Below are 11799 nucleotides of genomic sequence, written 5' to 3'. Positions count from 1 at the left end.
TATTTAACACCAATTGGGTGGCAATAATAAGTTTGGAATATTTTATTCAATACAATTGGATGTTGTCCCCCTAACAAAGATTATTGTCCAACTTCACCATTTAATGCCTTGAAACTCAAATCCCCAACAGCTCACATGGCTTGGGTGGACCTGAATTGTGTGGCATGTGAGTTCAGGTTTCTTGATTTAAAACTAAAGTTTCCAGTAACTCAAGTTTAAATAGATATAGCAAGTAAAATTGGGTAATGATTATTGCAAATATTTACAATTGATATGTTCAATGAAAAAGTATTGGATTTACACAAAAATCTTCTCTCATAGATAAATTTTGTTAGATGAATCTCCACTCCTGTTTGACTCAAGAGAAGTATCTGTAGATATGAATCGAATCGATTCGTCTAACAAATATAGAATCGTGAAATCGTTTTACAATAAGATTTATGGATCTGGATATATAAAGTTATTCTTCATTGTTTTTACTACGTGAAAACCCGCAGCCGCTACATTTTAGTGCGCACTTGGCAAATCCTCGAATTAATGTAATAAACTACAAACTACGCTAGTAAGATAAACTCACAATTGTATTCTTCCAGAGGTTTTGATCTCATATCCATATTGAATTTATGATTGGAAGAAATGAATAAGGTCCGATTCACCTAACACCTATTGTGGTGCTTGTGTTTTTTTTTTTTTTTTTTTTATAAAAAAAAGCATATTTAATATCAGATTTTTATATCGATATTCTAATATATGATAACAATAATTTTTTTTTTTAAAAAAATAAAGAATTATACCAAACATACCTATAAATTTCCATATAATCTCCTCAAAATACCCAAAAGTAATCTCAAGCGTTCCTCTTAACAAATTCTTTTGCCCAAGAAATGTGCCATTTACAAATAATCATGCAACACACACTAAATAACAATTACAGTTTCTAGATACCGTTTGATTCGTAAAGTATCTCTTACTTTATTGGGGATATTCTGTAACAAGATATGCACATTCTTTATTTAAAAACTTAAATAACCACACACTCATAAAAATCTAATTTATGATCATATTGTACTTTAAATTGACGTTTCACTCTAAATAGTATATATTTATATCCGGTCTCGCTTGAACTTTTGCAAAGCATAATATTTTATTTTTTTATATTTTCTTTAGCTCCCCCATTTCCAAATGTTCGGAAGGCATGATAATATATTTTCAAAATAAGGAATGAGAAATCATGGGATTTCTCATGATTAATTCGACCCTACCGACACAATCCAAAGTATTCATTCAAATGTTGTAAAAGGTCGCATGTATTTTTACGTTAGCAATGCGGTTGTCTTAGTTGATGAAGTAAGTAAACATTTGATCAAAAGTCAGAGTTTCGATTCTCCTTATCAACACCTTCTTGGACTCGCATGTCGCACAGAACTTGCCTAGTGTGTTATACCTAGTTAAGGTAGTTTGCTATTGTGTTAGTCCAAAGGTTTATCCAGTGCGCATCGAAAGATAGCGGTCGTTGTTCCCACATCATTAAAATATATATATATATAGAGAGAGTAGAACTAACTAATTCTCATGAGGAGGCACCTAAATATTCCACTATATAAAAATAAATCAATTTTTGTTGATTCTCTCAATTTTAAATATTGATCATGTCCAAGATCACAACCATTGAAATCCAACCACGTGGAAGCTGACTCAATTTGGCTTTAGACAAAAGAAAATAGAACAAAATTTCAGCATGAAAATTTAAATAAAACACAAATGTGTAACCCGAAATAGCATTAATAGGTCTCTAATCCATTCCCAAATATCAAGTGAGGAGGAACCATTTAAAAATGTTTTCGAATGAAATACATATTTTGCCAAAATTATACAGAAAATGGGGGCAACCACATATTTCATTCCACTGCTTTAAAATTACAGGTTGATGATGGAGACTCATTTCCTTAGAAAAAGGACCATTTGTCTCCTTGCTCCCACCCTCTCTCCATCTCTCCAATCCCTTCAAATTTTGATAACCTCTAACAAGCATTTCCAACAGAAGAACAGAAGAGATCACAGGTCCTTAGAGAGAGAAACCAAAACATTTTAGAGAGAGAAAACCGATGGGGAATTGTCAGGCCGTGGATGCTGCAGCACTAGTTATACAGCATCCAAATGGGAACCTGGAGAGGATGTACTGGCCAGTAACAGCTAGTGAAGTGATGAAAATGAATCCAGGGCACTATGTTTCTGTTATCATCCCATTACCGGTTTCTGGTGACAGACAAGAGACTGCAAAGGACAATGAGACAGTTCGTTTCACCCGTGTTAAACTTCTCCGGCCTAGTGATATTCTAGTTCTTGGCAGAGCCTATCGGCTTGTCACCACTCAAGGTTAGCTTATGAATGATCAGACTCCTCTTCTCTTATTGATATTGAATAAACTTTCATGAATTTTATTGGGGTGGTGTGGTTTTTAAGTTTTCAGTTGTTTCATGTTGCAGAGGTTATGAAAGTACTGAGAGCAAAGAAGCAAGCAAAGTTGAAGAAAAAGCAAGCAGAATGGAAAGACAAGTTATCAATGAATTCAGAAACGAGGAGTACCAATTGTACGTCTGATGCAGGAACTTTGGCTTCTGAGAAGAGCAACGACCAGGTAAACTTTGTACATTGAGTATTCAACCTGAACTTCCCTTTATTTGTTTCTGCAAAAAAAAATGAAAGCTTGGAGTAAGAGTCAAGAGTGCAACTTGATGTGTTTAACATCATCATCTTTTGAATGATTCTAATGAATAATCGGATAATTTTCAGGCTGTAAGACCTGAAAGGCATCAGCGGAGGTCAGGATCAACAAATTTGACCACCGGAAGGCCCAAATCATGGCGGCCATCTCTTCAAAGCATTTCCGAGCACGGAAGTTGAAATTGGTTGATGTTTCAATGACATAATCTTGAACTTGAAAAGAAGATGAGTCATGAATCCTTTGTATAGCAGTTTTAGAAGAGTCTAGCATAATAGACTCTTTTACTCTTTTCTGCACTGATAAAGCTAATTATAGAGTAAAATTGCAATATCATAACAAATGTTATTGTTTTTTCAAAATGATTGAGCTACATAAAAATTAGTGTAATTTGGAGTTCCTATCTTTCCAATCCTGATCTACATTAGTTTGAGCCCACAATAAGGAAGCTCGAGCAGCCGATACTGCTCCAGGGAGATTTTCCTCCTTTAGTGCCAGCATAATCTCTGTGAAAGGCTCAACCAATAATGTTCCAGGTCCTCCATACTCATTATGCAAGAAATCACTGAATACCTGGTATATTACACGAGAAATACAGACTGTCAGTGGTAATTTACTTTCTTTAGCAAGTGCATTTTAAAGCAATAAGAAGTTATAGGTTTTATCCAGCAGAACACTAAATTATTCTAGCTGTTTCATCAGTTAGACTTGTGTTTAATTTCCTTCAAAATTGATCGTGCACATTTCCAGTGAGTATTGAATATTGATTGCTGTTGAGTTGCCGTATAGGTTATATATTTTTATATGCTGTCACATACACAAAAATATGGTTTAGCCTCCTAGATTTTTTGAATTTTAGTTGCACCCAGTCCACAAACTTCAGGTTCTACTGCCGAGTTAAGGCAAACACGTATAGAACAAAAGGGGCTACAGACAATGCACAAGGGCTCGCTTGTGGGTGTGTGAGCAGTTACAGCACTACCTCAGAGCAGGACAACTAGAATTTTGCAAATATGGCGAGATGTTTCGGGTAATGATGCGAAAATACCATAAAATTAGGTCACTACAAAAGGGTGGTGACAGAAATATTCTTTAACTTAACAGATCAATCCTGCATCTTTTATACAAGAAAACAATGAAGCGAAACTCGCAATTTAAACAAAGAGAGGGTAGGAAGAAACCCAAGACCTATCCTTTGCATGCCACTGATCAAAATTTTGAGAAACTTTGTGTTTGTAACTGCTACACAGCTACAGCAATGATGATCAGATAATTTTCTGGCAGAAATTATATTTCAGTAAATTGATACCTATGTAGAAAGTAGAAACACCTAAATAAAAGGTTGTTTGAATACATGAATTAATATAAACTGGTACAAAGCCTCTAACACGAAGTACATATGAGAGTTAAAGAAAATAATCTCAGAAACTCCCATATCTTGACCGAGCAAATAATCATGAAATAAGAAACTTATTAACCTTTAATGTTGATTATCAGGTTACTCATCCATGTACCTGGTTATAGACATATTTGGATTTTAACAAATAAAATCCTATATTTGTACAACATGAACCAATGCTGTTTATAGGTAACTCCATTGAATAATATATATTATTCCAATCTCTCGATGCATTAATCATTTTACCCGAAAAAATCTCAAGTCCTTGGTGAATATTTCAGAATGGCTGCATAAGGAAGAAAGGCAGCCAACATATTAGTTTTGTCCACATAAATAACCATAACAGATGAGGAACACACTTGGTGTGAGCATCCCCTATATTATCCACAACAAAGTAATTAAGGTGGTCAAGACGAAAAAACTCTTAACTACTAAAAAACACAGGCTTCAAGAAGCATGGCATGTCTTATATTAGTTACTAGCAATTGTGGCACACACGATGCGTGTACACAAAATATAGAAGATGAACGATTTTAATATAATAAAGAAAGGGGCTAATTGCATTCATCTCCCCTGTGAAAAGTCTAAAAATCATAAAACCCCCTAAGAAATATTAATAGGCTAATGCATCTCTCAGTTTTTTAAAATGTAGCACATTTCACCCCTATGTTATACAAACTCGAACACATTTATACCCTCTCATAGGGGTTTTTATGCGAATTTTTTTAAAACATAGAGTCTAACATGCTATTGATTTTACACAGGGTGTTTTATGCCTTTTAGACTTTTCACAGGGGGTGTGGATGCAATTAGCCCTAAAGAAAGATGATTATACAAAGTTGAATGATGTATAATTATTGTGGCACAGTGGAACAAATTCGAACATTCTTTCACTAAAGAAAAAGAAAATAAAGTTTAAAAAAAATTAAAAAAGTAAATAAATTTGAATAAAAAACAAAAGACACAACAAACTAAGGCACCGTTCTGTTCACGGTATTACTAATATATGTATAACTTATCTCATCCCATCCCACGTTTTTGTCATCATATTATTTATCTATATATTAACTATTTATTTTACATCAACCAAATCATTAATTATTTATCACACATCAATCAAATCATTGAATTCAAAGTACTATATTATCCCTTATAAATAATATAATTTTTATTTTATTTATTGTTAAAGGACAAAATAGTCATTTAACATTTTTATATAAAATTTAATCAATCAAATCAAATAAACCATAATCTATCAATCAAATCCAATACAATTTTAACTATCATTTTTTATTTATTTTTTATTACATTATACTACTTATCTATATATTACTTATATCATACCTCAAACCAAACGGTGCCTAAGAGTACATTTGGAATAATAAAAAAAGACTCGCCAAAGGTAGTTACTATTAACCTCTCCTATTTTATTAATAGTATAGAAGATTCTGAACATTTCTGAACTGATAACCATATTCAGATAGAAAAAACGACTTCTTCACAGACCATAGAAAATCACCGAATTGAGAACTATATAATAACAAATAGCACTTGGTCCTTCAGAAATCAGACCAGACCACCACAGGAAAATTGAGAACTTTTCCTTTGAAGTTCAAGAGAAGTTTTCGCATATTGAGGAATTCACTTGATTTGTCCTATCTTAATTAATCTTAATAGGATTAAACAAACACGGATGTCAAGATTTATTCTGTCACTTTTCAGAAAGCAAATCAATTAACATAAATATATAATGATACCCTAATGAAATTAAAGATTCTCGACGAGAGTCAGTTAAGCCCCAAAAAATATTTAACTTAGCCCTTGTCCATAAACGTGAAGAGCTATATATGTTAGAACCCATTATTATGTACTATGGCAGATGGTCGTAGTATTTCCAACGGCCACACAACGGTTTCTAAAATAAAACTTGCATTGCATTAGTGTTGATCCTTTTTCTATCTTCTCTAGTTTCTACTTTCGTGTTTTGTTATGTTTTTTCTACCCTGCATAGTCACTCATTATGTATTAGCATCTTTCTATAGATCAGTAACATGTTTCTCATCTTTTCCACGATTTCTGGGATGAATAATGGCTCGACCATTCTGTGAAGAGACAAGGTAATTATGTCTTTACACATCTTTCCCTGACCGAGCTGAAGCTCAGCTAGGTTTTGTACATTACATTACTACAGCTTAACATCGATAATGATTCACCAATAGACATACCCAAGCCACTGCCTAAGCATTTCAGCAGCCCAGCCAAGTTAACTACGACACTCTAAACAAGCCAACAATGTATACACACATGTTACATATGTTCCCGATGGGACCCCGCATGGATCACTCTCTAGAATCATATCAAGGGTAATTTCTGTCACATGGAATCAAGTATATGCATAATATCTCAAGCCAAGCTGAATTCTAGCCCAGTTTTATACTCTCTCATGGATAATTAGGTTACCAAAATTGTCCAGCTACACCATATTCAGAAAACACCTAGGTCACTCCATTCAACACGATAGGCATGATTATTTCTTGAGTTACATACACCTTTCACAGCTAATCTCCATGCTACAGAGAGAGCCCTTCGAATCTTAGCCACGGAAATACCATTGAACCACTAGCATTTCCCATTAAAGCTAGTCTCCAACACAGACAACGGTAATCCAATACAAAACTACAGAACATATGAAAAAATTAAGCAAAAGAATCACAAATTACCTCCGCACAGACATTAACAACCCTTGGAAGATCATCTCCAAAAGTTTCCTTCTCCTTTGCAAGTGTTGTCTGCAATTCAGCTTTAAACTTCCGAGTCTCCTAAATTTTTTTTGGCCAAATTACAAAATTTACTCAACTACTTTTTCTTTAAAAATAAAAAAAAAAAAAAAAACTGATGAAATTCATAGATATCGTTTGACTTACGGATGCCGCAAATACAGGGTCCGGGTCCGGATATACGTATGCTTTCGGTGCACTTGCTTTTGTGGTGCATAAATTATATTTTGCTCGGGAAGAGAGCGGAGGTGTACACCGGATAAGGAACGCGTGGCGCAGGATAGCTCTGCCGGATGCTGGGATTCCGGCGGGAACCGCCGTTGGTGCGCAGAGCTGGGGGTTGCAGAGTGACGCCATTTTGAATGAGACTACACATCAAAATATCTGCACCGGCGACTCACCCACACAGCAGCAGACCGCCGTCAATTTGGGTGAGACCGCCTTCAACTGGCCCCTCCACATAATTTAAATGGATTGAGTCAATCCAACTAAAAGCAGACCTAAGTGAGCCCATAATTTTTTTTTTCATTCATGTTTTAATGATACATATTTTTTAATAAAAGTAAAATTTATGCGTGTATCGTATCTATAAAATGAGCCTAAACCGCAATTCACTTTAGGTTGTGTTGAGTTGAGGATTTACAATCCGTCGGATGGTGGACCGACTTGCCAAACGGTTTGTTTTTGGTGGGTCAACCTGTCTTATCCCGTCCCGTCGTGGGTTGGCCCGTCTGGCAATTGTACTCAAATGACTTTTTGAATCAATGTAAAATATGTAATATATTTTTTATTATTTTTAATTAATGTAAATATGTAATAGATTCTATTTTGCATATTTAAGTTATTTTAATTTTAATTTAATTTTTTTATTGAAAAAACATCTTCTAAACTATAGTTTAAATCAATATTATCCATCGAAATGTTGGGTTGAATTCACGTAATTAGGAATGTAAATGAAGTCATTAGTGAATTATTTGAGGTTCGATTCAATAAAAATTTGTATAACTATGCTAGTTGAGATAAATGAACCAAGCTCGATCTATGTCAATGAGAATGGCCCGTCCCGTGGAGTGGTGGATGAATAAACCTAGACCTCTGACCCGTTTTGACTTATAAGTTCAGATTAGCCCAGACAAAGCGAGCCGCCGAGCCATTCTCCAGGCCCTGTCCACCCTCATCTTCTCGGTGCTAACTGATATAAACAAACTGACATTTCTCTTCTGGCACTCAAGAATCCAGTAGAAAATGCTGAGCCTGGGGAAATTCCCAATACAATTGCAGCATACCACTCTGTTTCACAATCCCAACTCACAAAACCTCCACTTTCCGTCCAAACCCCAAGTCTCGTTTCCCGCGAACAGGCTGAATCCCTTCGGTTCACTGGCTTTTCCCGGGCAAAAACCAAGTGGGTTCTGCTCGAATGCCTTGAAAACCAAGAAAAAGGACGGATTTACTGTAGCAGAAATGGAGGGTGTTGAGGAATTTGAAGCTGGTTTTGATGATGACGAGTTTAAAGGTGATGTAGAGGATGATGGTGAATTCGAGGGTGATGACGATGATGAGGTGATTGTGCCTCTGCAAAACATGAGTGAGTGGCTTGAGAATAGGCCGCGTGGATTTGGTGAAGGGAAAGTGTATGATACTTCAGTGGAGGATGAGCTGATGGAAGAGATAGAGCAGAGTAGAAAAGCTCAGCTTGCTAATGTCAATAACCTGAAAAATGGTCCCACGAAAGCCAATTCCAAGAAAGAGTTGCCTAAGCAGGATAAAGGTGAGCTTCTTCTTGATTTGATTTTGTTACACAAGGTATGGAAATGATGCTTCTTTGTGCTTTGACGTTGGTTTGACACAATTTATGTATTGGATTATAGTGTATTAACATGGTTAGCCTTTGCGGTTGCGCCTCAGTAGGGGAAATTAGATAATTTGGAAATTTTTTGATAAAAAAAACGTTCCACAATGGCCACGAAATCGCTGTTCAGTTCACGGCACGGCCGGTGGCCGTTCTTGTTTCAGCCACGCAACTACCGCGATTTCAAACCATGGGAAGGAACCTCTTATAAATGCTAGTTTCGGCCCCTCGATTGCATTTTGGGTCAATCCCGGATTATAATTGTTTTTGTGGTGTGGTCTTTCTAGTAAATTAGATTGAGGGAGTGCAAACAATTGAACTGTACATTCTAGCTATAAGTTTGCTTTTCTACTTGCTAGCAAGCTCCTCCCCGGTTTAATGTTATTAGAAGGAAAGGTTCGATGGGGTGTGTAATTTGTCATCAGGAACTCTAACAAATAGATGGCCAAAATAGATGGCCATAGCTTAAATCCTGAGCCTGTGCAGTCCCTTTTAAAAACTCTTCCTCAACAGAGAAGTCTATAATAACTATTCTAATCTTGCTCAGCTGTTTGGCTTTTTTTAGACATTTAATCGCTAGAACTACTTGAATTGTTGTAGAATTGATTTACCTCAAGGTGAGCTTGTGTTGGTGTCAAATAAATGAAGATATAGGTTGATCGACAACTTTGGCACTCATTTCCTCATGTTCACAACGTTCATTGTTTTATTTATTAAAATGAAATAGTGAACGAATTTTTTAGGTTGGCAGTCTAGTCTCGGCAAGACAAATATATATATCTGTTTTTTTTTTTGACTTGAATGGAACCGGATATTCCAAAGGAGTATTTAAATTGTTTTGAAGTTGTAAACATGGGTTGCTTTAATTTGGATGGTAACATTAACTTCTGTCTTGTGGGATCTTTTGCATCGCTTTCTGCTTCCGGAACATGAGAATTTCAATTCATGCTCCTTTGAGTACGATAATTGCCATGCTGTAACTTTGCAGCTTCTTTGAACATACCGAATGGATTTCGTGTAAGAATGGTCAATCTTCCTAAGAAGAAAAACATCCACAAGGATCTTCGACTCGCTTTTGAAGGGGTTCCTGGCATTAAAAACATAGAGCCAGTTGTTTCTGGAAACGAAAAGACCAGGGATCCAGTTTGCAAAGGTCTTGCTTTCATTGACTTTAAGTACAAAGATGAAGCTGAGAGGTATATCCTGTAACATCAATCGATAATTTTATTGGATTTAATGTGAGGTTGGAATTTGGTAACAGCAGTGGGGAAAATCTTTATCTTGGTATAGTGCTCAAGTTTGAGATGCCATTTTGGCACATCATTTTGGAAGAACGGCAGCCTATATCTGAATTTGTCGTGCTTTTAGATGTTACTGCTCAACATTTTAGCCTAGGAAATGATTTTGCCAGTCCTTTATTTTTCTTTTTCTCGCTCTGTTCATAGGTTTGTGGACAATTTTTCTGGCACAAGTTTAAGCTTTGGTAGGGTTCAAAAGCAGATAAAATGTGAGCTGCTGAATTCCGAGGCACAGCCAGCAAGTGATCAGCTGAATTCCAAGTCCCAAAAGCCAGCAAGTAATCAGCTGAAGCTTAAGTCCCAAAAGCCATCAAGTAATCAGCTGAAGCCTAAGTCTCAAAAGCCAGCAAGTGATCAATCGCATAAAAAGTCCAATCGCCCTCCTAAACAAGCGGTTCTCAGTTCAGAGAATGTTTTTCAAGCCATCGTTGACACAAACGGTTCATTCTTAAGTTCAGGGGAAGAAGACGGCGCTTTGAGTGAACATCATGATGCAGAGGAGAATTACATAGCAGCACAATGGGAAGACGATGAAGAAATCACGTCTAAGTTCAGTGAAGAACTTGGAACAAGACAAGAATCCGCGGCCAAATCTTCGCCCTCGAAGCAGGGAAGGAAAATCAGACAAAATTATAAAAAGGGAGCACCCAAAACGAAGAAAGACAATATTCCGAAACTAAACATCCCAGGATCTTCTAAGAGGTTAGCTACATTATAATGATGCACTCTTTCGCGATGCTTCGGCACAATGATTCGAGCAGGTGTTGATATTGTGAGTAATGTGTTTTTTTGCAGGTTAAAGATAAAAGAGAAATCAGTGCTTACAGATGTATTTTCCAAATATGGAGCAAAAGAAGCTTCTTCCACTGTGAATGAACAGAGTAGATGATTGATGGAATATATCTAAATGTTATCGTTCTTTTATATTAGGTTGAGTTTGGATCGATGGATTTTAAATCTATGAATCTCGATTATAATTTTAGTGTTTACAACAAAACAATAGATCAACTATTAAATTCACATTTTACTTACATATTAATAATACGAAGTAAAATGAATTTCTAATGACACTATTGTTGGGTGATCTTGAAATGCTATAAAAGTATGAATGATGGGTAAAATTTGTGCATTGTATGTATTGTCCAAAAATTATGAATGATTTGTATTAATTGCATGGACACTGGGTGAGAAATTAATGGAAAATTTAAAGTCAAATTTGAGATATTGAATTTATGTAAATCAATGCGTTGCTTATTCATTCAATTTGTGCTTTTTTTTTAACATTTTGAATACAACATTTAAATTTGTTTTCATCATATTCCTAAATTCATTCTAATTAAAACAATAATGAGAAGAAAGTTATAAATCTAAAGCATTTCTGCCATAATTTTTTTCTTATAAACTATTGTTGAAATCTCTAAGTGAATAGTCCATATATTTACTAATTATGGGTATTACATTTACTGGTGATGTTTTTTGAGTATGAGTTAAATTAATCTACTGTAAAAGTATGAAAATTTAAAATCAAATTTGGGATACTGAATTTGTGAAAATCAATGTATTGTTTATTCATTTAATTGGTATATTTATTTATTTTTTTTACCTCTTGAATACATGTATTTAATTCGATTTCTTCATGTTCCTAAATTCATTCTAAAAAAAACAATGATAAGGAGAAATTTATAAATTTAAAGCATTTCTACCATCAATTTTTCTTATAAACTATTATTGTTGATTTCTCTAAGTGAATA

General features: G+C 35.1%; 3 protein-coding genes across 3 annotated transcripts; 2 read left to right on the top strand and 1 right to left on the bottom strand.

Annotated features, from left to right (window-relative positions):
- The first annotated feature begins 724 nt into the window (after positions 1 to 724).
- On the top strand, positions 725 to 2687 carry LOC140882433 (uncharacterized). The gene is made up of 2 exons (XM_073288432.1): positions 725 to 2376; positions 2487 to 2687. The coding sequence occupies exons 1-2, from the start codon at positions 2106 to 2108 to the stop codon at positions 2654 to 2656; spliced, it is 441 nt and encodes a 146-aa protein (XP_073144533.1). The 5' UTR covers positions 725 to 2105; the 3' UTR covers positions 2657 to 2687.
- A 116-nt stretch (positions 2688 to 2803) lies between these two features.
- Positions 2804 to 7396, bottom strand: LOC140882432 (protein PLASTID REDOX INSENSITIVE 2, chloroplastic-like). Its single transcript, XM_073288431.1, has 3 exons — positions 7046 to 7396; positions 6842 to 6940; positions 2804 to 3295 (listed from the first exon to the last, which is right to left on the bottom strand). The coding sequence occupies exons 1-3, from the start codon at positions 7253 to 7255 to the stop codon at positions 3104 to 3106; spliced, it is 501 nt and encodes a 166-aa protein (XP_073144532.1). The 5' UTR covers positions 7256 to 7396; the 3' UTR covers positions 2804 to 3103.
- Positions 7397 to 8015: 619 nt separating this feature from the next.
- LOC140882957 (uncharacterized) lies at positions 8016 to 11073 on the top strand. Its single transcript, XM_073289226.1, has 4 exons — positions 8016 to 8669; positions 9739 to 9946; positions 10196 to 10750; positions 10844 to 11073. The coding sequence occupies exons 1-4, from the start codon at positions 8144 to 8146 to the stop codon at positions 10935 to 10937; spliced, it is 1383 nt and encodes a 460-aa protein (XP_073145327.1). The 5' UTR covers positions 8016 to 8143; the 3' UTR covers positions 10938 to 11073.
- Positions 11074 to 11799: the final 726 nt, after the last annotated feature.

The sequence above is a fragment of the Henckelia pumila genome, chromosome 2 (genome assembly GCF_033568475.1).
Source record: "Henckelia pumila isolate YLH828 chromosome 2, ASM3356847v2, whole genome shotgun sequence".
Taxonomy (NCBI): Eukaryota; Viridiplantae; Streptophyta; class Magnoliopsida; order Lamiales; family Gesneriaceae; genus Henckelia; species Henckelia pumila.
Note: the sequence above shows the minus strand (reverse complement) of the source record. Positions and strands in the feature narration are given on the sequence as shown.